Below are 25519 nucleotides of genomic sequence, written 5' to 3'. Positions count from 1 at the left end.
CCCGGCCCCGGGGGAGGCGGCAGCTCCCGCCTGTGCGAGCGGAAAGTTTGAAACCGCATTTTCCAGCGAGGCCGCCCGCTTCGCCCGGGCGGGGGGCGGCGAGGGGTCCCGGACCCCGGGGCGGAGCCGGTGCGGCGCGGCCGCGGCGGGGCGCGCTGCCGGGCGGCGGGTGCCGGTGCCGCCCCCGCGCGGCGGCGGCCCCCGCCAGGCGCTGCGTCACGCGGCGGCCGCGCGTGGGCGGGCGGCGGAGCGCGCGCGGGATCTCCCCATGTGACCGCGCGGGAGGGGGCGGTGTGTGTGCCGGGGGCGGGGGCCGGCGGCGGGGCCGGGGCCCGGGGGGGCGGGGGCGTCGCAGGCCGCTCCCTCCCGCCGCCCGCCCGCCCGCTCGGCCTCCGCGCACGGCAGGCGCGGCCGCGACGAGGCGAGGTGCGCGGGGCGGCGGGGCGGCCGCGCGGCCCCCCGGCGGCAGCGAGGCGGTGGCGGGGACCGGCTCGCCCACCCGCCCCGTCGATGGGAAAGGAGGAGCCTGGGCCGGCGGCGCGCAGGCGGGGGGGGCGCTGGCAGGAACTTCGGCGGGGCTGAGTCTGCGGCGCCGGGACGGCATCGAGGGAAGCCCCGGGCAGCCGGCGGCGGCGGCGGCAGCCTACTGCAGAGTACGTGCGGGACGGCCGGGGGGCGCGGGCTCGGGGGGCTGGGGCAGCCCGCTCCCGGCCCCGCGGGGGACGGCCGGAAGGAGCGGGCGGGTCGTGCGTGGGTGATTCCCGGAGAAATCCGGCGCGGGGGGGACGGGAGAGTGGGCGGAAAGTACAGAAACGTCCCTGCCGTGTCTGCTGCCGCGGGGGGGCCGCGGGGCGGGGGCGGCGGGGCGGGACGGGACGGGCGGGACGGGACGGGCGGGGGCGGTGCCCCGGCGGCGGGTTGCCGGCCCTGCGCGGGGGTACCGGGGGGGGGGGCGGCGCTGTGGTACCGGCCGCCCCCCCTCCCCCGGCATGGTAGTGCCGTGCCCCTCCGCGGCCGCTCCCCCCCTGCCGTCCGCAGCGCAGTGGTTCACCCCCTCCTCCCGGCCCGCGGCCGCTGCTGGGACGTGACGGGTTGTCCGGGCCCGGTGGCTCCAGGCGCCGCCGGCCGGGTTGGGCCGGTGCGGGGGGAGACCGCCCCGCCTGTCCGCCGCCCGGGCACCCGCGCTCCTCGGTGTAACCCTGAGGGAGAAGCGGCCCCCGGGGAGGCTTCCCGCGGGCGGCCCCCGCCTCCCGCGGGGTGCCGGGCCCCGGCTCAGGGGTGTTCCTGTCAGCGGGTCGGCGGCTGCGAACTTGGTGTCGGCGGCGTGTCGGGACCGCAGCCCCCCGCCCCGCGCCCGCTGTGTCGGGTTCCCTCGCGTCGGCTCCCTTCCGCGGCCTGCCCGGGGCCGGCGGCGGCCGGGTCCCGGCTGGCATGCCGGGGCGGTAGGTAACCCTCCCCGGGCCGGGCTCGGGTGGGACCGAGCGGGTGGGAATCGTGAAGTATTTGGGCTTTTCGTTTTTTAGCCTTACGCGGTTTTTTTTGCACGTTTCAAGTTTCTTAGTAGTTGCAGCGAGATACGCATCTGTATTTGAATGTGAAACTCACTTAATAGGTTGTATTTTGGCACATCTCGGAGCTAGACAAGACTATTTAATTTGCTAAGTCTTGCTTCTGCAGCTACATGTAATTTTCTTCTGCTAAAAGTCCTTTGGAAACGCTGCAAAAATGTAATGAATATGCAAAGCAGCCCGATCTCACATCCAAATCCGGTTTGTCTTCAGAGACTTTTCAAAACGCCCAAAGTGATCAAGATATATTATGAAATAATCACTTTTGCCTAAAATACGGGAATGTGATGTTTCGCACTTTCTCCTTTTGCGTATTCCTAATTTAATTGGTGACAGCTCAAATATAATTCACCTGAAATAAAAAATCTCTAAAAATCAGGTAGGGTTGCTCAATTGCTCTTACTTCTAGTGCAACCTTAAAAAGCAGGAAAACTGCTAGTGAAGTCCTTGCCCTGTGCTTACGTCCCACAACTCCTGAGTTTTCCTTCTCCCAATACTTCACCCACATCCACCACCTCCTTACTGCAGCCGCCTGTCTTCCTGCCTCCTCCGGGAAATGCGCAGCTTTGAACTCGGACCAGGCAGAATGGGAAGAAGCGGGTGTTTCCCGTGGTTAAAGATGTTGAGCTGGGCTGCTGCCACCGCCGGTTGTCTTGATAGAGGGAGCCGGTTGCAGGAATAGGTTGTGATTCCTGCACTGATTGTTTACAAATATTTAGTAGTGCTGTGTGGTGCCTCTGTGGTTTTTGTTTTCCTTTTTCCTAGGAGTTATGTTTGTGGTCAGAGTTAAGGTGACATCCAGCGTTTGGAGAGGAGGGCATGGCGTATGGGGTGATAGGCTGTGGATGTGAATGAGGTAATGTGGAAAATGAGAATGCATGGTTGTGGGTTGCAAAAGCTGAGTGAAAATCTGACTTGTGATTTCCTGGCTTTTCCGTGGCTGTAACAGTATGCAACCTTGCATGCGTTTTATTAAACAGCTTTTTCTGTTACGGGGAATTTCCTAGCTTCTGTGTTTGTTCTATATGTAAAAAATGTAAAAGACAGCTGCTCTTCCCTGTGTGTTCCCACACTCCTTCCTGGTATGGACGATGAGCAAAGAAGGGGGAGAAGTCGCAGCTGAACTGCCATCGCTGCGTTTATTCCTGCAGACCTTCCCATGCCAGTTTTGTGTTCCCGCCTTGTGCCGTAAAAGGGTTTGCAGTTGGCCATACCTCAGAAGATCTACTTGCTTGCTCCTAAGGCAGCAGATCGTTCTGGTTAGCTTCTGAGGGTTTGCCAGAGGACATTACCAGGCTGTTATCCTGAACCAGCTTTGTTTGGGATCACAGATTAGAAAGCCTAAGACTTATCGAGCAGGCTGTGGAAGAGGGGGAACGCGCGCGGTGCCCCAGGGTTTTACCCAAGGTGCTCTCCCTGGTGAGGAGCATACACAAGTCTCCTGGCTGTGAGCTCGCCCCGTGTCTTCTCGTTGCGTAACCTCTTCTCATGCTCACCCTTTGCCCCAAAAGCACAGTCGCGGCTGCACTAAGAAATGAGAACAACAGTGGTGGAAACCAGTACTTTACATCTCTGAGATGCAGTTTAAAGGTCACCCGAAAGATGTGTGGCACTGAGACCTGAGTGGGTGCGCTAAGGCTTTGCCGAAGCCGGATAGGTAAGCAGAGCCAGGCTGCAGTGGCAGTGCCGTGTGTCCTTTGGGTTAACGGTCTCTTCCGATTCCAACAGTGCTGCTCTGCTTTCTCAGCAAACCTTGTTTGTTGCTTGTCCTCCTCCTAAGCCTCCTCTTGCTCCTCCAGGTCGACTAGCTTACCTGCTTTCCTGGCTTTGTAGGCTGAGCTGAGCTGAACCGTGGAGCGGATGGGTAATGTCTGGAAAAACAGCGTAGCTGGCGGTGTGGTGAGGCTGTCTCGGAAAGGGGAGGGAGCCTTCCCCTTGTAGAAGTTTAGAAATGCTTGGGATGTCGCTGAGGTGAGTGCAGAAGGAACTCAGTTTAATGAGAGGAGAAAAGAGGTCAAAAGGAGGAGTGTTTGAAAATGTCTTCTCTGCAGAAACTGGTAGCAATCTTAAATGGAAAATTTGCGTGGCGCTCTCAGGAGTTACTGTACTGAATCTGGAAACCAGAATTGGTCTTTAAAGTACAAAACAAAGGGATTTCAGTCTTGCTTTAAACGCAAATCTCAACGCAGTCTGAACTGTGGACTTGCTACTGACGCCTCCATAGTACATATTAATCAAGCTTTACCTGTCATGAGGAGATTTGTTGATTAGAAGCCTCTAGGTAAAGGCTGCTCGTGGACTGTTGCTGCTCTTCCAGCCTGTGGGCTGGAAAAATGAGCTCCATGCCTTGCCTGGAGCTCTTGGGCTGTGTGTAATTTCACTGCCACCGTCCTCCCAGGATTCAATTTAGCTCTCAGCGCAAAGTCCACTTATGTAGATTTATGTAGATTTTGTGCTAAGATGGATGACTTTCAGAGCAAACGGGTATTCTTGTAACAGTTATATAAGTCAATTTGTGGTATTGATGGTAGAAAGTCAACAACATTTGAAATGGGAGAGTAGGAACGGTTTACTGAAATGCCACCGAACCATAAGCTGTTGGTTTTGTTTGTTTTGTCAGTATTTGTATGGAATGGGAGGATTTTTCTAAGAACTTCTGTGAAGTAATGACAATTTTCAAAATACTGAATTATGTACAGTTTAAAGGATTACCTTAAGTGATTTTCCTCATTTTCCTTGTTGCTGCTCACATCTTTGAGTGTAGACAGTACTTAATTGTTTGTCCGCAGTTAACCATTATTTTTGAAGGCTAAGCTGTATTTCTAAAATACGTCGCTCTTAAACATTACCAGTTTCACCCTGGGTTCCAAAGTGTGCAGTTTATTAGCTCTTGAGCTCACCAGCAGCTCCTTGAGGTGGCTGCTCAGATCTAACCAGCTATTGCTGTCCATTCTGTTTTACAAATACCAGCGTACAAAGAACGATGTGTGCGGCTGGTGGTTTTGGTTTTTTGTATTTTTTGTTTTCACCAGGGCTTTTCTTCCTGAAGAGATTGTAGGTATCCTGTTGCTGCCACATACATTTTTGTAAAGTTTCTGTTGGCCTCCTAATTTTATTTTTGTCCAGTAGAGTTCAATCAAAGTTTTGTAGCAAAAGCCTGATCTTTCAGATGCCTCCTAGGTAGAAGTTGAGTTCCGTTTGTTACATCTATACATTTACTTTGAGCTGCTGAAGAAAAAGGGCATATTGTAAAAAAAACAATATGCAAAAGTGCATGTTGTAAAAATAATTTCTGCCATGGTTTTACTTTTGATTACCAGTCTCCCAATGCCCCAAAGCATACATATATTCTTGCATCAGAGTTTTTGGGGGGCGGGGGAATTGCATGTTATTAAAATAGTTTCCCCTCAGTGTGTGCAAATCGTTCTGTAAGTGCTGATTTTTAGGTTACTACTGTGAGTTTTTTAAAGTGCAATGTGACAGTAGAGCCAGAGTAATGTTAGCAGACCAGCTCCATGTTTTAGGTCTGTTACTTTCCCAACCAACTATAAATTACATGCTTTAGACCTTATTGATGGGTGGTTTAGCTTAATACAGTAATACTGGAAATTATCTGCTTGTAGTTGTGAAAGCCATCTTAGAGTGAAGAGGTGTGTGTGTGAGATCTTAGAATTCTCTGAAGAGTTTATTATTTGCAGGATAACTGTGGATAACGGGTTTTATGAAGTTGAAACTTGTGCAAATGGTTTTTCTGCAGCCGTAAGGGTAGAGTACTGCTGCAGTTTGTCTGTTGGGAGCCCTTAGAGCGCGGTTGCTGTATTGCTGAATGGTATTTCATGTCTTAAGTATCAATGACATGCAGGCCTGTTAGCGAATGGAACGGGCAGGTGAATTAAAAATAACGTTTTTAAGCTATATGTGTTGGAATCCATCAGTATTTTTGCTTTGTCTGCAGATGTTGCTGCCGTAATTAAGATCAGCAGAGGCGTTAGATCCTTTTTATGTGAAATGGGGAAAACTGTAGAAGTACTTGGTTCTGAAACACCCTTTTACTGATCCAGCTTCACTAATCCTCTGGGGTTCTGTGAAGCACTTTTCTTCTTTGCTTTCCTTTTACAGTCCTCCACACTGCTATGGGGGGGAAATGATTTGAGAATTAAGGAGAATCGAAACTGATGAGCTTTTTTTCTTCAGGGGATCAAGTATTCAGTAATTCTTCGGAGTGTTTTGTGATCATTTTGGTCTGAAGATATAAAAGAGAGTCAAGTAGAAGCAGTGAGCAATATTGAATTACATTCTTGGGAACAAACATGAAGTGGGAATGCTGAAAACAAGCTGGCTTCATGTTTGAATCATCTTTTGTAGGTGCATCGCAACTATCCGCTGATTTATTTTTTCACAAATGTTTCCATTCAGTTGACTGTCAAAAAATAGAGCCATCGCCCCTTTTTTCATTTCCATAACATGCTCTTATAATGAGAGAAAGAAATCCTGTCCTCTGAGTTGACAGCCTTAGGGAAGGATGGGCGGTGGGGGGAATGCATCTGGACGTCGGCGTTCTGGTGCTCATCTTCTCTCCGTTCTTACTGTTTGCAGGTTCTGTCATCCGTGATGGCGTCAGCTCTACCCAGAACCCTTGGGGAATTGCAGCTGTATCGAATACTACAAAAAGCAAATCTCTTATTCTACTTCGATGCCTTCATTCAGCAGGGTGGCGATGATGTCCAGCAGCTCTGTGAAGCAGGTGAAGAGGAGTTTTTGGAGATAATGGCTCTCGTAGGCATGGCCAGCAAGCCGCTTCATGTCCGAAGGCTGCAGAAGGCTTTGAGGGACTGGGTCACAAACCCTGGTCTTTTTAACCAGCCTCTCACCTCCTTACCGGTCAGCAGCATTCCAATATATAAGCTGCCGGAAGGGTCTCCTGCGTGGCTGGGGATATCCTGCAGCAGTTACGAAAGGAATAGCAGCACCAGAGAGCCTCACCTGAAGATTCCAAAATGTGCTGCCACGACGTGCGTGCAAAGCGTGGGCGCAAGCAAATCCGATGTGGTGGGGAACTTATCGCTGCAGAGCGGCAGCGAACCGAGACTCTGGCAAGGACACCACACCACAGAGAGCGAGCATAGTCTTTCCCCGGCTGACCTTGGCTCTCCAGCTTCACCAAAGGAAAACAGTGAGACCCTGGATGCCGCTGCCGCTCTGTCAGTTGCTGAATGCGTAGAACGTATGGTTCCCTCCCTGCCCAAAAGTGACTCGAATGAAGTCAAGGAGTTACTGAAAACAAATAAGAAACTGGCAAAGATGATTGGTCACATCTTTGAGATGAGTGACGAGGACCCTCACAAAGAGGAGGAGATCAGGAAGTACAGTGCAATATATGGCAGATTTGACTCGAAAAGAAAGGATGGCAAGCATCTCACCCTCCACGAGGTAAAATACCTTGAGCGACAGTGGGCTTCCTCCCCTATTCCTACACCTTCTATGAGATGCCGTTCGCAGGGTACACTTTTTTGTACGGGCACTTCTCTCTGGGGGACGAGAGTTGTGTGTCTTACAGGAGCCGTAGGCAGTCCTGCCCTGGGATAGAAATCTCGGGTGCAGTAGAAGCTCCTTTTCTTGGGTGGGTGTGTGCATGCGTGCACTGATGACTTCAACTTGGTGTCATCAGACTGCTCGGTCACTGGTGTGGCCGGTTGGACAGAGAGTTTAAACAGTTTGCCACTGAAATAGCAAACCAGTATATTGCACTGAGCGTGGCCCTTGGGATTCTAGGCATTCGGCACATTTTTAAAGCAGTCCTGTTGTGATATTCCCTTGCAGCTTTGAGAGTAGACTGGTTGTTTGGAAGTTTAGTAACTAAAATTGCTTGTGTCTGGCAACAGGATCACCTGACTTGGTTACTACCCTCTGCTGTCTTCTCTCACCTTGAGACCCTGCTCTGTAGCTTGTGCCCTCGAGGTAAAAAGGATTCTGCTGATGAGGTCTCTAAACCCAGTGGGGTGGGATTTTTTGTGTTTGAATTGGGATGAAGCTTAATGATACAACCTGTGGGGTTTTTTGGGCACAGCGGTCTTCATCTGGTCAAGCGAAGTGCAGACTATGTGAGGAGGAAGGGAGAGGACCGTCTCTAGTATTGGTGGGTGGCTGTAATCTGAAGGTTTGTCCTTTAATACCTGCGTAGCATCTGTTCCCCCCCTGTCCTTAAAAGTCCACGCAGGCCTCCTTCGCTTCTCTTCTGGCATTCTTGAGGCTCACACTGCATATGTTGTAACGCAATAGGTGTGTCTGTGTGGGGAATAGTTCCCTAGTGCCAAAATACAGTACAAGAGGAGAACAAACATTAATTCAAAGCAGTGCCAAAACGCTGTTGATATGAATGCTGCATCAGCATTTTCACAGTTAACAGTGATTGCAAAATCTCAGTTGGATTTAAAATTTGGCATGTAAGGCTTAGCTCCCAAAAGGAAAGGCGATGTTTATGTTACAGGAGTGCCAAAAAAACTGTACTGGCTTTAGCCTTTTTTCGTTTCAAGAAGAAGTTTTGTAGGTGTGTGATCCATAGCGTAAGACTAGGATCTCTTTATGCTTCTGAGTAGAAGGGCAGAAGGAAACAAGGCATATTTCTTTACATTTTTGTTTACGTATTTACATTTATAAGGCAATTGCACATCACCAGCAGTGACTTCACTAGGGCTTTTATTGCAGACTGGGGAGACGCTTCCAAGGGAACTTGTCAGCAGTCAGCCACATTTCTACCACACAGTTTTAGCTGTGCAGCTTTCACTTACGTGCTTTGTGGCTTTATGTTGAACACTTATAATCTATGAATTCATCCAGTGTGCAAGAACCGATCTCCTCTTACTCCCCTGACCTCCCGTAACAGAACAAGTTGCGTATGAGATGGAGGCAGAATTTGAAAGGATTAATTGTGTAGATGTCCTGTGTACGTCGCTGCAGAGTCAGGATTCGGAGAAAGGGGGTTCTCTCCACCTGAGGATGGAGGAAGTCAAGGTGTACAACGTGTGCAGCTGTGCACTTTTGCAGTCTCTCTCTGGGGTAGCGGCTGTGGAAAATACTCTGAAATCTGGGCAGATTTCTTGTGGGATAATTTCCTGGCATCCGGCAGTGTAATGGGAGGTGGGCGCCGGGGGCAGCTCTTGTCAGGTGTGTGGTAGGCTCAGGGGTGGCTCTGCGAAGCTGGAGGAGTGAACAGTGGGGTGGTAGTTCGAAGCAGCAGGGTCGCAAAGAACTGGAAGAAAGGACAACTGCTCTGCCCTGTTAATTTTTTTTAGTACTGCACTACAGTTCTTTACTATATCATTGTAGAACCATGTTTAAAAATGGAATGAGAGCATGGTTTGGCTTTAGGAAATATTTCTATCGCTATTATGATTAAGGGCACAAGATCAAAGGAGTATGTGGTTGACTTATGCCTCACTTACGCATGTGGGGCCTCGCTGAACTTGATGGGAACTGCACACATGCAAGCAAGAAGAATTTGCTCATAACTGGTTTACTGTTTGCTTAAAGAGGCCGGATTTCACAAAGTTTTGTCTTGAACAGTTTTCTCTGCATTTCCACTTTAAAGCAGAAAATATACAAATAGTAGCAACGGGACCATTTTTTTGTTTAAAATCTGCTAAACCAGAGTTTGTCTTTTGTAAATTCAACTTCAATGGATTTTTGTTTTTGATGGCTTAAACGATTTGCTGCTCAGAAGGAAGGACCTTAAACAACCAGGGAGGTAAGTTTCTGCTTGTCCAGAGACTGTGTTTCTGCACGTGTTAATACATTCCAAGGCTGTCACTCTGCCTCGCAGTTCAAGGTTTCTCCTTGCAGCTGGCAATGAACAGCTGAATAAACTTCACTATGAATTTAAAAAGCTTAAGTAGTGGTTAGCTTCTTGATGTAAAGATCAGGGTATCTCTGGCTCCTCAAGCAGAGTGGAGTTGCATGCAAATGAAACTCAAACTTGATGGAATTATTAGCGGTGAATTAGAATATTCTCTGTTTCGGTATGAACACTGGAGTGTCTCAGAGGGCTCGAGCAGCCATTAGAGGCCAATGAGAGCTGTAGACACTGAGCTGGTTTGGAAGTGTGTGCTATTGGTAGGATTATCTGCGTAAGGCACTGATCTAGCATAAAATCTGATGCAGAATCTTTCAAAGATGTTCCAAAACTAATAAACATACTGTCCTTAATCCATTCCATTGTCTCGGTATTACACAGCTTTTCAAGCACGGAGAGCCCTTTATGTTTGAAGTTGTACTGGAGGAGGGATGAGTATGAGGCATGCCCTTGAACTCGGTGACCCGTGCGTGTTTGAGTCAGATTTGTAATTTGCGTGTTAATATTTCAGTGCTTGCCTAGGTACCTGTAAAACCAAAAAAAATCCTGTTTAATAGTGTGAGAAACAGGAATAAGAAATGCAAGTAATACATTTTGTCTAGCTCGGTCTCTTCCTTTTCTCTTGCTGACTCACCAAAACGGTAGGGCTTGGTATTTAATTATGTGTTTTTTTAGTGGGGGAATCTATGAACCCCATCAGATGGGAATATACCCATCGCTCTCCGTAGAGGGTTACGTGTTGCTCCATATCATTAAGGCTTCCAGCAAACAGAATCTTTATTTTTAGGCACGCAACACTTTCTATCTGCAGTACTAGCCTCCTGAAAAGGCAGGAAGCCATGATGCACTTCAATTCAGTAAGTCTGGATGTGACCTGAAAGAAGAAACCAGGAAAAACAAACAAACAAACATTTGTCTTTTCTCATATATTAGGATAAACAGCATGTGCCTACAACTACCTAAAGCATTTTCAGTCATTTCAGCTCTTTGCAACCTTTCAACACTTTATTGAGGGATAAAAGCCACCTCGAATTATTTTGTAAGCATTAGCCATATTATTCATCCTCGGCAAAGTAATAGCTATCACTGTTACAGAAATTAAAGCCTGCCTTGGATGTAATTCTTTTCATCAGTGTTGTATTATTCTTTTATTTTTGTAACTTTTTCTTTTCCCCTGTATTTTTTCTGAAAAGATAGACATTGTAGAACAACTGTTCCTGTCTAAGGGGTAATAGTTTGTTATTTTAGTACATTGTATTATAGGAACATAGTAACCTAGAGATGTTTCACAGATTAAACCTAAACTTCCCACCGTTGTACATCTGATCTCTGTGAGATTTTTTTTTGTCTGTAGAGAGACTAAAGGATCAGGCAACATATCTAGTTAGCCTGTTAAAGACATGTTTGCACTCTGATTAGCATTCAGGTATTGCAGGCAATGCCCTACTCGGATCAGAGGCTTTTATGCTAAACACGGGAAAAAATTCTTATGAAATATAGGAACAGCAGTTCTGTGTGAGGTTTTACTAGAAATACTGCATGGGCACAGGCCGCTGGGAGAATCTCAGCTCTTCTGATACATGTTTTTGTTTTTTCAACCGCCTTGGAAAACAAGCATCGCATTAGGCAAAATACATTTTTTTTCTAATTTGGATGACATCAAGCACTGCGGCGAAGGACAGCATGGTTGTGTGTTGTTCCTGTCTCATGACAGCTTCCATCCTTCGGGGATGGAGCGTGCGGTGTTTCGGGTGAGTTGCCGGGCTCCGTGGTTTAATTCTCCAGTAACGTTCTGCGGTGTGGTAGGCAGCGGGGAAAAGGAGCGGGCTCCTTAGCCCTCTCCCAAGAGACACCGCTGAACTGCAGACCTGCTGGTCTGTCCTCACCTTCACCTTATGTCCGCTCCCCTGCAAAGCGCTGCTTGTACGAGCAGCGTTTTCGGTGTCCGAGGTCACACGTGTGCGGTCCTGCCTGTCCTCGGCCCCATCACCCTGTGCGCTGAACTGCGGCTCTTCGTTGCGCTGCCAGATCAAGGGTCGGGGATGGCACATCTCAATCCGTCATGAATATGCTGACGCTGCTGCGGAAAACCTAGCTGCTTTGTAATATTCACTAGCCTGAGACAGACGCAGAACATACTGTTGACAGTAGCAGCAAAGCAGCTGTGCTCGTTGTGAGAAGCCAAGCCCATTCAAAGCAGCTTAATTTCTAGAAATAAGAGAGTAGAAGGGTTGTGGGCGCCTTGGAAAAAACACCTGTAGTATTCTGTTGGCCTCTTGCTGTTACGCCTCGTTACAAGTGCTGGCTGTTCTTCAGCTGAGGAAGAAGTGAAAATGTCCCTTCAACCCCTGCTTACTGTGGAATGAGCAGGGAGGCTCCTCTCCAGCATCTCAGTTTGTGTCTCTTGTGGCGTTAATAATTTTATTGTTTGTCCGTACTGTTGACCAGAGGCTTTTCAGACAGCAGTATTGTTAAGCTGGGATAATTCATGGCAGTATCATCACTTCCTATAGGCTTCTGAAGGGTATTGCGAAACCATTTTGAGCCTTAACTTAAGGCTTTCCCTCCCGCTGCCCCCCCCCCACCCCTTAATGAAACTCTTGCCAGCAGCAGAGGCACTGGAAATGTGTCCCAGCAGGCTCAGGAAAACATCCTTGAAACAAGTTACATTTGATTCATGTCTGAAGATAGTCTTCACAAAGACAAGGGTGAGAAACATAGCTAAAAAAAGTTTAATCGTTTCTTAAACCATCACCTTCTACAGAATTTTTGCTGTATTCACCAGGGAAAGCCATCTGTACCCACACTGTCAGGGTGGTGTTTTTTTTTTTTTTCTTTTTTTCCCCAAGTCCTGGGCATATTGCATTTATAAAAATAGTATTCCCTGTAAACCAGGCTTTGGGAGCCAAACACTGTGAACGTTCAGAGCTACTGTTTTATACTGAGATTTAATTAATGCTGGGATGAGGCAGAAGCAGTGCACATTGAGAGAGTCTTACAATAACATTTTACTTTAAAGGACATTAAATGTACCAACTACATTTATATCTTTTTTCTTCCCAGAGGCTTATCTGGCTTAGTAAGGGTATAAATAAACTGAAGAAACCCTCCAGAGTTTAATATACAATTATAGGTAATTTTACTTGCAATTGAAATTTTTTATTATTTCAGAAGAACAGGTACTTTTACAAGCACAATGGGTGAAAGTATGCAAAATCATGAATCCCTGTTTTTGTGTTTAATTTCCAGCTAACAGTTAATGAAGCAGCCGCTCAGCTGTGTGTAAAAGATAACGCGTTGTTGACCAGAAGAGATGAACTCTTCGCGCTAGCTCGGCAAATCTCTCGAGAAGTTACGTACAAGTATACTTACAGGACCACCAAGTAAGGTTTTAATTAACTCAAAGGACCTTTACTTTCAGGGAACTAATCAGTCTGATAGTATTTCTTTTGAAGACTAGAGACACTTTCTTCTTGCTCTTTAGCTAGCAAAGTGCTCTTCTGAGGAAGGTAGGAAAATGCTATTTAAGTCGTGAAGCTTTCAAACTGCTAAGATTTAGCTGTCTTGAATTACCTTTTTATTTGCTCTCTAGTTTTCCACATTTTGCGATGATAGTGCATGTTTGAGGCATCTGAGAGGCTGGCATTTCAAGTATTTGAGGCATTTGTGTATTTCAAGGTTAATGTAAATAGGCAGAGTAGCCAAAGCTGCTTAATGTATCAATGATTTTTTTCCCCCGTATACAGATTTGGCTTGTTAGTTTCCAGGGAACGAAAAAGATAAGGTCATAGGGAGTGGCTTACAAACTTGCTTTAAAGGAACTGAAGCTGAGTCCTAATTCCAGTTGTTACTGTTCTGTTAAATGAACTGCTGTTATGAAACAGTAACAAAGGCTTAACAGCTTTTAAATACAATTAAAACTTTAGTATCAATAAATATGATTGAAAGTCTTAATACTTTCTGTATCTTGCTTTTAAATGTTAACTCCCTCGTGTAGTGCAATATCCTTTCAAAATACATTTTCCTACACTTCTAGGAGCTTTTTATGGTTTTCCTTTGCTCCTCTTTCTTCCATAGTGATTGATGTGAATATACATCCATTCTGGGTAAGCAGTGCCAAAGGCATTTTTGTAATTCTCTGTGCTCAGGTAGCTTTCCTTTCTGTTCGGAAGAAGAGTGCAGGAGTCTCCTGACACTTTGGAAAACAACACAAGGAGCTTGTATTCCTTTATACTTGAGTGATATTTACTGCCAAGTCCAAGCGAATTGGAGACTATTTCTGTGCATCTCCCTTGTTCTTGCCTGATTTATTTTTTTTCCTTGACTTTTTTTTTCATTATTATTTCTGATGGTCAGGGTTAATGTGCTGTTTACTGATAGTGTATGTATCCTTTCTTCCAGATCTAAATGTGGAGAAAGGGATGAGCTGTCACCAAAGAGAATCAAGATAGAGGTACAGTATTGTGACTCCTGTATTTTGTCCTATGCATGCTAAAATTCACTTCTGGTTCAAAGGGATCTGTCTTAAGGAAATTTGTCAGAAAAACATTTGGCAGACAGTTAATGGGCGTGAGAGAGAGAGACGGAGAACGTCACCACTGTCTCTGCAAATGTAAATGTTTGATGGAGAAACCTGTAGGAGCAGGGGTAAAGAGTAGGATTTGCTTAATGGTAAAGTTACTCTCAGTGTTTTGCACTCTGAGTGAGTAGGAGGGGCAGGAATGGGTCTGACTGACTTCCTGTGGTGGAATAAGCTCAAGCGCTATAGGAAATGTCTTCCCATAAGGCCTCCCGCTTTTAAGACAGTGTGAGGTGGGGTTTGCTTAATTCACTTGAGTCAGCTTTTGATCATGTCCAGAATCCAGAGTTCTGGATAAGGATTGATGGCGGAATGCTAGCCATCTCTGACTATGCTATAAATTAGAAAACTGATCATATTGAATAGTCAAAAGCTAACTAAAAGCTGTATATGTCAACACAAATGGCTGTGCCTGTAGATATTAATTTACAGTTTTTTGTAATTAGTTTTGTGTAAAAAGCGCATGTATACATGGCTAATGTATGCACCTGCTGAAGATACTGCTTAGGGAGATGCTGGGAGTTTCTTGTTAGGAGTGCAGGAGCAACATATATGTATTTTACCTTTTTCTTCAGTTATCGCTGCTGGAAAGTAAATTTGAAGCCTGTTAAAAAGTCACTTTTAATTAAAAAAAAAAATATTACTGTTTCACTGTTACGTGGGTATCTAACTCATCCTTAGTGTTGTGGGGTTTTTTATTGTACTGTCTACTCCAAAAAGTGTAGGTTAAATGTGCATTAGAATGTAAGCTAGGCCTGAGCTAGATTTTTATGTGACACAGATATACGATATATTCTTTAATTGTAAAGGAAAGTTGCAGCATATTCTGGAATGCGTTTCTCGTGTGTAACTCGTTCTGCGATAAATGATGCACTGAATGTAAGGCTTTCATCTTTTTAGTAGTGCGATGCTTTGTTACCTGTACAAAGGCTTTTCCTGTGAGCAAACCCCAGTGAGAGCAGTTAGTTCTGAAAAGGCAGTTATGATATAGGTATAGAGGAGTTGATCTTTTTTTATTTATTTATTAAGTTCCATCAGTCTGTGTACAGTTGTAGTTTGAGTTTATATAATACAAAATACGCATGTGCATTGAGGATTTACTGGTAGCTTTGATGATAAGTCAGTAATGTCATTTACATGTGTTAGGATTTGCTTTGACCAATGCTTGTTCCTCGATCCACAAAAAAGAGCAGGGAAAAGCCGCATTAAATGATTTTATCCACCGTCACCATTATCTGCCTTGACCAATGCGTTGCAGGATGGTTCCTTGAGTCTCCCCGCTTTTGTCCAGTCTAGTCCTAATTTGTAAGAGCTGGTGGGGAGCTGCCACTCCTCTGCTTGAAGTAGTATTTCACTGACTATTAGATTTCAGCATTAGGAGGTTTTTCCTTCATTCAGTAATAATTGATGATGAGCAAGTATCTAAAATGACACACTGCAAGGGAGGTGCTTTTTTCCACAGGATCTTCATTGAAAGAAAAAGTAAAATTAAAATCCTGAAAAATACAGGCTGAAACTTTAGGTTTTTTGGAGAGCAGGAAATTTGGACAGCCTTAGAGGATGTGCGTTCTCTTATTTTCTACATGGTGAAATCTTAAGAGTCTGGAAGGCCTGTTTTCTCTAGGCACTTTTTAGTTCAATAATTCTGAGAAAGGATGTTTACTTGGTTTTCTTTTTATCTAAAACTACCAATCATATTTTAAAATGCTTGTGAAAATTTCATGTCCTAACTGTACAAATTACTATTTCAGAAATAGGACTTATTTCCAAAATAAGAAATTGAAAATTAAACTAAATGAAACAATCTTTCATTTGATAGCATAGCATTATTAATTATGAAATGACCAAGGTTGTTACCAGCATAAATGTCTTTTTCCTTACAAGTTTGGGAGTCTTCTAAGGAGTAAACCATTACCTCACTGCATTATAATTCTGAGGCACACTGTAAAACATGGACTTTTCTTCAAAGAAATTTAAAAAAGATGCAGTATTACACAGTAGATCACTTTTACATGTGGTTTTGGGTTCTCGGGGCTTGCATTTTGCAAAAAAGAAAAAAGGTCCTTTTTTCAGTAGTATGTTTGGGGATTTTTTGTTTTGTTTTTAGAAAGGTGGAGGTAAAAATGAAAATGGTAGCAAATGCTTTTTTCCTTCTGTTCTGGATAAGAATTCCTCATCCTGTTTTTAGAGCCACACTGAAGCATTACAACTTTATTAGCTCATTATCATGCAGAGGATCTGAACATGGGTGATTTTTTTTCTTGTTGTTGTAACTAGCTCTGTCTTTTTTTTGTTTGTGTGGTTTTTTTTTTTTTTGTAAAGGTCATTTTGCCTTTCTGTTTTAAGGCTGAACTCTGTATTGTGATTATTCACCATTCCTTTACCTATTAGTCATTAATGTCTCCGCAAAGCATGGTCTAAAATACTAGTGCTTGAATTTGGAAAGACTTCACACCCTGTTTGCATAGTGTAAAAGATTACTTAAAAAAAAAAAAGATGAGTTAATTTCCTGAAATATAATAACACTTAAAAAAACCTCCAGAGAGACGGTGAAGGTCATCCTTGAGCAGAGCTAGCAGAGCTGTGTGTACCAGCTGCAACATTGCCAGGTTACAGCCACCGTTGTAAATTTATCCTCTTCGTGAATACGAAACTCACACAAGCATTACAAAGAAACAATATGCCATGAATTACATCAAATTACCTGTAAAAGCCTTTCTCTTCCCCTGCGAGCTCTCCCCCTCTTATTCGTAGAGTGGGTGGGCGAGCTGTGGGAGTGAAGCATAGAGAGGAGAAGGGAAAAAATTCCAGGCAAATGACAGACTAAAGGTGAGGAGGGAATGAAGAAGGGAGTGGAGTGAATTGGGATTTGGAAGCAGATTATAAAAAAGGGGTTGTAGTTCCTAAATGTCCTCTGGACAAGAGCGGGACAGGAGAATGGAAACAGCGCATCCTCCTGCAGAGCAAGGATCCCTCCTCCGTAGGTGTTGTGGGGTGGGGGCACCCCATGTTTTTGTCATCTTCTGTGACTCAGTGCCAGCACCGCTCAGAGCAATGAGCTGTTGTGGCACCAGCTTAGAAAGCAAAACAAGTCACAGGTATCTCGCGCAGAAGTCGCGGAGGGAGAGGCTGCTCATCGCTGCTGCTGCTTTGTTTTGGGGTTGACGAGGTTCCCCTTCAGAGTCAGTGTGAAGAGCCAAGAGAGCAAAGAAAGAGAGTTTTAAAAATATTCTTGCTGTCTGTGGTACAAAGGAATAATTGTGTGTGTGTCAGTGTCTCCGTTCAGCTGAATGAGAGGGGTGGGGAGAGCTCGCAAAATCTAATTTCCCAAAGCTCGGTGGGAGTCGGGGGGCACAGGCGGGAAGACCTGAGCGGAGGCTGTGAGGAAGCGTCTTCCCTTGGTGCTGGTATGGGTGGAGGGAGAGGAGAGGAGAGAAAAGGCCCACCTCCACCATTGCTGAGAAGGTTGAAAAAACCAGTCGAAGTGTGGGATTTGTGTTTTTCACAAAAACAGCAAAAGCAGTAGAAGCTACTGTTTGCCTAGGAAAAATGTCATTAGAGGGAGCAGAAAAGCACATGTGGGACTGAGAACATCTGCTGCACGAAGCCGCTTGAAAAACAACTGAGCAGCAGCACGGCAAAACAAAAATGCCGCACTGCACGCAGCAGGCCCTCCTGACCGCAGAGGGAGGAGGAACCACCAGGCAAACGTGGTACGGAGCAGGTTGTCGCCTGGCCCAGCCTGCTCCTTCTCAGCCCTTACCCACGGGGCTGCGAGGAGAACAGCCAGCGGTGGAGGAGGGCTCCGGGAAGGTGATCCAGAAGTGCATCCTCGTCCGAGAGTTATCTGCGTGACTGACGGGTGACAGTCACGGCAACGGGCAGCCGGCCCCGCTTTTAGGAAGCAGCCTTTGGTTTTATGTTGGCAAGCGATCACAGATACGTTAGAAAGAGCCGTGTTACCTGTTTTGTGGCAAAAATAGGATCCTGAGTGATATGTTTTTGTGTATTCAGTTTCTCATCTTCCTACACATAATCGTTCTCCTCTCCCAAACAAATTCAGGTCTAACTATGAAAATGGTCAGCGCTCCTGGAAATGCGCTGCAAAGCCTTTGTTTCTAGAGGATGAGGTTTTGTGGCAATTTACCTGGTTAGGAAATTTTGCATACCTATCATGTTTGCTTTTTCCCTGAGGGAGTATGTTGGGTGGATAAAAGCAATATGCAGTGTTCAGACAGATATTTTTTCTTTTTTTTCCTGGGCATAAAGAATAGCTTTATTGGCATTACGTTGCACTGAGGGTCTGGCCACGGCTCTGCAGGTCAGTGGGCAGTCTGCCAACGGCATGGACCTTGTAGTCCTTCCTCTGTGGTTTTTCTGAAAGATCGCTTTTCTTGTTCTTGGGCTGTAACCCATTTGTCCAGCTATTGTCAAAAATGTTATTATTTACGTGCATGTGCCTCGAGAATCCACAAGGAAAATACACCTAATTTGGCATGCTTTTGATACCTGGGTCTGTGGATCCTCAGTGACAGATGTCACTGTTTTCAGGTTTGGATCTGTCTTAAGATCTCTAGCTTCCTCTCACATTTTAACAGTCACCTATACCGTGCTTTTGTAAACATTTCTGGATGTTCCTCTATTTTACATGAGCTTTGCTTTTATAATGCCGAGCAGGGTAAATTTCTCATCTTGAACCTTTGCTTCGGTGTTTAATTTATTTTAACGGAGTCTGGCAGGCTTTCACAGGAACTTTATTTGCTTTATTGGTACATATGCAAGCTGCAAAAGAGATTTGCATGTCATAAGCATTTGAGACTAGAAGAATTATTGAATCATGATTTCCCATAGTATATAAAGTCTTTGCTACCCTACTTTTAAAATGGTGATATTTCATTTTGTGATACTAGTATAGGTACTGTGTGAAATACATTGAATTTCAGGAGGCTTTGCTCAGTTTCTTCAGGTTAGTATATCCAGCTGCTGTGCCTTATTCTTGACTGCATATAAACTTGATTTCTTAAGAATCACCAAAGCTGCTGTATGTAACGAGTGACAGAACCATAGGCCTAAATCTGCCTGGCGAGGCTGAATGTAAACTAGTTTAATGTCAGTGACAACAGTAGTCTGGATTCACCTGAAACTGGGAGAGATGAGATATGATTGTCTGTGTACGCCATTTTAGATATATAGCAGTTATTGTAGAGGGCCTGTGTGTGTTTTATGCACAAACTTAAATGAAGTGGATAGCACGAACGTGTAAATTGCAGGCCAGAATTTTCACAGAAGTTCAGGAATGTGATGTGGTTTGTTTGTTGGTTTTTTTTTTTTTGAGTATACAGAAAGGGTAAAGAAAAATCAGTAATATGTCCCTCTTGGTGTTTGGTTTCTTCTTATGCTCAATAGGATGGTTATCCTGATTTCCAGGACACAGTCCAGACCCTCTATCAGCAAGACAAAATGCCACTTGCTTTGGCTAAAGGAAAGAACGAAGACTCAACAGCTCTTAATTCCCAGGTAAACCAACTACACTACACTGTGAATAATACGGGCCGTGTCTTTGTACATTGATTCTGATGTATTGTTGTGATGACTAAAGTAATTACCATCAATTTTCAAAGGCTACCTAGCTTAGCTGTGATTGCATCACTCTTTAATTTGGGTTTACCTTCTGAAACTGTTCTGACACAGTGCTACAGCTTTACCCTTGTTAGTTCCAAGGAGGTAGGATCTAGTGTAGTAGGCTTGAAAATACATGATTGCCTCCTGGGAGCAAGTAGGGTACTACTGGTACAGCGTGTGCTGTGTTACTTGCGTTATTAGCTATAAATGGAAAGTTCCAGTTACTGAGTCTAGAGGAATAGAGTAGGCGATCTTGGAGTCCTCGGTTCTGACGTTTCTTGTAAGAAGAAGGGCCAATGTATTTAGGAAATAGTGAACCTCTGGATCCGAGAGGATAAATTGTCTTTCTAAATAACATCTAGCCTGGTGGAAGTGCAGTGTGTTCGAGTATCCAGAAAGCGTTTTATAAATGAAGACAGGTTTCCGATTCGTTCTTTGTCTTTTCTGTAGTGTATCCCAGCCTTGAGGCAAAATACACATCTCCTACTGCCAGTTGTTGCCAAGGAGGGATTTCATGCTAAGTGGCAACAAATTTATTTTGTATAGCTGATTTGGGCAAATGTAATCACCGAATTTTCACGTAAGATTACATTTAGGAGTTACACTCCTGTTTTCTGAGACTACGTGTGTTACCCTGTCTTTTACCTTCTTCTATTGCGAAGTAGTGTACAGTCATACAAATCTGGTCATTGTGATACATCAAAAAGCAATTATGCTACATGTTCTGATGTCACATAACAATTAAATGAACTTGATTTTTGCAAGCTTATTTTCATCTTGTATAGGCTTTAAAGTTTTCAGTGGTCACTGCTACATAACAATGGACTAGAGATTTATTTTAAGCTTACAGGTATCTACAACTCTGCAGGTTTTTCTATGGTGATCAGAAGCGTCATTGCAGTTTAAAATTCTGGTTTTATCCCAATTAAACAACAAAGATGGCATGAGTGAGAAATATTTTATTCTTTTTAAAAATTATTTTACCATTCAAAAGTTGTTACAGGAGTGACAGAATAGCAAAGTTAAAGCACACTTGAAAGTAAACTGTTTGAAAATAGTTTCTTTTTTTACCTACCTCCCAAGACCAAGCTTGAGCTATCAGTGTTCCTCTGCAGAACCTGATGAGCTCTAAGCCAGAGTGAGTAAATACCGGTCATGTCATTACCCTGCTGTCAGGGTCATCGCTGTGCTGGAGAAGCTCAGATTTTGCTGGTCTGTTATGCTGTCATTGTATTTGTAAATTATTGAACTATGCTGAGTAAGCGGACTTTCGTGGGAAGTCAGGGCTTTCATCATCTCCCAAGAAAAGTTAAGTGCTCCGTAATTAATAGGCCTCTGTACTAGTTGAAACAATTATGGCATTACCTGAAAGAGAAGTGAATTTTTTCCTATCAATTGTAGATGTCAAGTTTGTACACTTACTGTTCTTAGGTTCATTGTGGCTCTTCTAAATCAACTTTCTTGACTTGTGATTTTCTTTTTATTTTTGCAAGATGCTTATTTACATTCTCAAGAACAAGATTATATTGAAAGTTAGAATTCTCTTGGCATTAAAGTCAATGACAAACATTCAGACGCCATTTCCTCCCACGTTGCACTGCATTGTTTAGTTTCACTCTCTAGAGGTGTATAGGTCTTGTTCTTCTTCTAGACAGACATTTCACACCTTTATCCCCCACAAACATACTGTCATCCTACACTTTCAGAATGGCAGATTTTTAAGCTTGTGTAGTGCTGTTTCCTAAAATAAAGATTCCAAGATGTCTGGTAAAATCTTGGCATAAGTTTTTAGCAGATGTTGCCATTGCTCTTGGAGTACTTTGTGAAGACATATATTTGAACAGAGCTAACTGGATAATTAAGACATTATTTTTTTGCTTTTCTTGAGATTCTCTTCACGTAACCTGTAGTCCCAAAGTGCAGAAAGTGATTTTTGTGTGTTTTCGAAGAACAGAATTTAACGTTGCATTTCTGCATGGATGAACTACAGCAGCTTGCATTTTAAGTATTCTTGAGTGATTCAGATGTACAGTATGAAAATCTTTATGGGTGCAAAAATATTTTGTTTGCTTGATAGTTTTGAAGAAACTGTAAAGCACACATCTGTACATATGAGTCAACAAAAACCTTTATCTAGGCTGTTAGTCTTATCATCTGATGTTGTTTTTTTTCCCTGTGTTTTGACTTGCTATATGTATGTATATAGAGAGAAAATTTTTTTGCTTTATTTGCAGTCGGAAAAGGTGATGGCAAAACAGATGGAGTTTCTTTGCAACCAGGCTGCATTAGAGAGACGTCTTTCCACAGGGTGTTACAGACAAAACTCCGAAGAGCACAGCCCCAATGGCATGTCATTAGATAATGCTGATGGACAAGGTATGGTAGCTTCCAGGCACGGCGTTGCTGCCAGCAAATACATTTGGTATTGTGCAACCTTTGTCAGTGGTGTTATTTATCGAGTATAGAACACTGAGCACTGAATGGACAAGACAAGATCTCTGCCCTGAAGTGCTTACAGTCTAAATAACGCCATCAGATGTAGAGTCAGATTCTGCTCTCTTACTCCATCTGGGCAAACTACTTTCCCTGTGGATAACGTGGGGAGGGATGAAGGTGGGGTGCACCACTGTTATTGAGGGCAGAACTTGGCTGTAGCTTTATCCTAAGTTTTGAAAATAGGGCAGAATGTTGCATTTCATTTGTATTCTTGCTTTGTGGAAATTGAAAGTAAAGCAGATAATGTAGTTGGTACCCTTTTTTGTTTACCTGTTTGTGCAGTCTAGGAACAAAACCTGAGGAGCTGGCTATGTAAATTACTTAGAACTAAGCAGATTCTAATGACATTCTTAGTAGCTTGTTATTCTTCAAAAAGCTTACAGTTTTGTGGTTATCTGATTTACCAACTGCCTATTCCTTAGCTTGAATTAATTTCAGGACTGTTTGTTTTGTTTGAGTGCTTTCTGTTTGGTTTTCTTTTTTTATTGTTGTGAAATGAGACAAAATGTTATAAACACAAGAAATACAACCAGAAGTTCTTGTATCTGTTTTTTAAGAGCTAGTTTGTTTGGGGGTGGGGGGTGGGAAGAGAAGCAGTAGAGGGAGAAACTAAGGGAATCAATACAAGTAAGCGCTAAAACGTAGGTTTTCATTTGTCTGTATTCATCAAGCAATGTGGTACACAAGTATACAGGAAGAATTAGGTGTGTGGATTCAGCTTTTCTTGATAGTGCTAGCTTCTTTATACCACTTATCCATTGTGCAGTGGGAGTGGGAATTTTGAGGATCTCAAAGGGTTTTTTGAGCAGAATAAGAGAGAGGGTGGTGTTTGGTTTTGGGGTTTTTTTTGTTTTGTTTTGTTTTTTCTTGTTATGGCTGAATGTCCCTTTCTAGCCGTGCCTGTGGAATAGTCTGCAAAGCAGCATATTTACATAAGCCTTGTTTTGCTAGGAATCTTCCCCGAGCAGCTGGAATTTAGGATGGGCTTTTGCTGATAGAATTAGGATGTCTTTAAGTCTCTACCTGTTTTTTAATATTGCTTTGCATTTAATGCATCAATGTTTCACTGTGAACAACTTCCAGGTGAAAGACCGCTGAACCTCCGAATGTCAAATCTGCCAAGTAGACAGTTGCAGCACATTTCACTTGACGGAGAGCAGCATGTTGGAAAACCTCTGTGCAGTGATTTGATCCGGCTTTACCCCAGTGGTGAGGCAAAGTCCCAGTCCTCGGGTTAGTGCTGTCCCTTGCAAATTACCCACCATTTCTTACAAAGCCTGTGATGAACGTACTAATACATGATGTCTCTGAGTGAAGAAGCTAGTAGCTCAGCCTGGCATGCTTTGTGTGTAACCTTTTAATCAAGGCCTTGGACAAAACTTCAAGAGAAATGTTACTTGCTAATCTAGAATCAGATCGAATATTATTTGGGAAAAGCTTAGAGGATGCAGTAACTAGGTTCAGACAAGCAAGTTCTGGCACGTGTCTGTCCTCAGGGAGCGGTATTGACCCAAACTACTGCTGTTAAATACTTACGTTGCTGTCATTGTAATGCTTATAACATGGCTTCACTCTGTATAAAGGAATCAGACTTTTTATAAAAAGACTTTTTATTCTGGTTTATGAGGACCTAGCACTGTTTCTGTACTGTGAACCAAATCACGCAGTAAGTCTTTTGAACTGGGTTTCCTATTCACTGACTTCTGCTCCCCGGCAATCTTGTCATTTACCTCTGGCGTTGGGAGAAACTCATTCTAAGTTTGATAGAAGGCAACAAGGATCCTCTGTGAAATCTAGACGGGTGGTTTCAGTTTAATACTCGGCACACTGAGACAAAGCCAGGAATTCCTGAGACTCTCGCAACTTTAGGAATAACAATAAAATCCCACCTGAGTTTGGAAGATGCAATGGGAAAGAGGTTCTTTGAAAGACAAGATGCAAGAGTAGTTGTTTTGAAGACTGGGCAGAATCTTGCATCTTCCATTTTGGTATATTGCAATCTTAGCTCACCTTTTTTGCAGTTTGTCCCAATCCCAGTGATAATTCACTTAGTGAAATTTCTAGTTGGGGATTTTGCAAAAGTTCTCTTGCAAAATGCAAGTGAAGAGTGCATCTCCACTAAGCCCTGCTCCCGGAGAGAATTGAAGTAAATCTGTGGTCATTATTCTGTCATCACTGCAATGTAACTGAGGTGGTTCTAACTACTGGGTTAAAGCCCAGTAGGAGGAGGCAGAATTTATTGCTTCAGCTGTTAGTATCCATATGGTTCACGGACCTTTTTCTTGAATTAACAACAGAATATATTTGTTTCCAGGCAGTGTTTTTAACTTTCTTTTTTTTTTTCTCTTTCTTTCTTAATGCAGAAGGCCTTGGTATTTTAAAGGATTTTCCTCATTCGGCTTTTAACAACATAGAAAGGAAGGTCATAAAAACAGAACCTGAAGACACAAGATAGTCATTCTGCTCTGGAAAATGGTGTCGTAGTAAAGAATGAAACTTCACAAGAGAAAAAAAACCAGCCTTAATAACCAGTGTTGCCTCATTCAAATAAGAGATTTCAATAGCCAAAGCCTAAGAACTGGTACAGTAATCTGTGGAAACAGGAAAGCAAGAGACACTGCAAACTAAAACAGTAATACAGGTGGATAAACATTCCTGTAAAAGTGGTTTTATAACGTGGGAAGATTCACAAATTAATATTGTGCGTCTTCATTATTTAAGAATGTATTATGTATTTGTATAACTTATCAAAGTAAATCTAGATGTCGGGACGTGTATTGAGTCCAGTAGATGTGGCTACAGTTCATTTTACTTGAAATTTCAATGTCTACTTATGTGTACCTAGCGTAGATATGGTTGTTAAACATTTGAATTAAAAATCCTTGGAGAATGAGGAATGCGAACCTCGTGACACAATTAACAGCAAGTTTGCAACAATATTTGTAGAAAAAAGGAAAATGCATAAAATATTTCATGGTTTAAAATGTTACGTGGATATAGCATTTGGTAGACCTAGACCCTGACTCTGTATTATAGCGGACGTACTTGACACTTAACTATCGTTACATCACTTGCAATGGTTTCAGCAGCCTTTGTGTAACACACTTATAGCATAAATACCTACCTACAGTTCAGGAGTGTAGAAAATGCCAGTTAGAGTCGATATGGTTGGCTCCCATTTTGTTGGGAAAAACTAGGGTTTGATACGCTGTACAATTACTAAAATCTCATTTGGTAGGAAACCCAAGAGACCAAGTAGCATGGACAGGGCTGCAAAAATTGTGATTCAGACCATTACAACTTTCTGGACTTCTCTGTGGATCTTTAAAAAAAAAAAAAAAAAAAAAAGGCATCCTAGGTGTGGCAAAGATGAACTATGATGCAGGATTTATGCATCGGTGTAAA

General features: G+C 43.9%; 1 protein-coding gene across 2 annotated transcripts; it reads left to right on the top strand.

Moving 5' to 3' along the window:
- Positions 1 to 437: 437 nt before the first annotated feature.
- On the top strand, positions 438 to 25440 carry NAB1 (NGFI-A binding protein 1). Of its 2 annotated transcripts, none has more exons than XM_075153651.1 (8): positions 438 to 653; positions 6165 to 6998; positions 12667 to 12800; positions 13819 to 13870; positions 19403 to 19513; positions 21853 to 21994; positions 23198 to 23347; positions 24478 to 25440. In XM_075153651.1, the coding sequence occupies exons 2-8, from the start codon at positions 6180 to 6182 to the stop codon at positions 24567 to 24569; spliced, it is 1500 nt and encodes a 499-aa protein (XP_075009752.1). In that variant the 5' UTR covers positions 438 to 653; positions 6165 to 6179; the 3' UTR covers positions 24570 to 25440. The 2 variants fall into 2 exon arrangements, with proteins under 2 accessions (XP_075009752.1, XP_075009751.1); XM_075153650.1 differs by having other exon boundaries at positions 565 to 653; positions 23198 to 23323; positions 24478 to 25060.
- The last annotated feature ends 79 nt before the right edge of the window (positions 25441 to 25519 follow it).

Source organism: Calonectris borealis, chromosome 6 (genome assembly GCF_964195595.1).
Source record: "Calonectris borealis chromosome 6, bCalBor7.hap1.2, whole genome shotgun sequence".
NCBI classification, from domain to species: Eukaryota; Metazoa; Chordata; class Aves; order Procellariiformes; family Procellariidae; genus Calonectris; species Calonectris borealis.
This window is presented reverse-complemented; position numbering and strand designations above follow the sequence as displayed.

Bases quoted from the DNA above. Each gene is read 5' to 3' on its own strand.
- NAB1 (XM_075153651.1), top strand. From the start codon at position 6,180: ATGGCGTCAGCTCTACCCAGAACCCTTGGGGAATTGCAGCTGTATCGA. The intron at 12,801-13,818 runs GTAAGGTTTTAA...CCTTTCTTCCAG, and splicing joins TATACTTACAGGACCACCAA to ATCTAAATGTGGAGAAAGGG. The intron at 13,871-19,402 runs GTACAGTATTGT...TATGCTCAATAG, and splicing joins CAAAGAGAATCAAGATAGAG to GATGGTTATCCTGATTTCCA.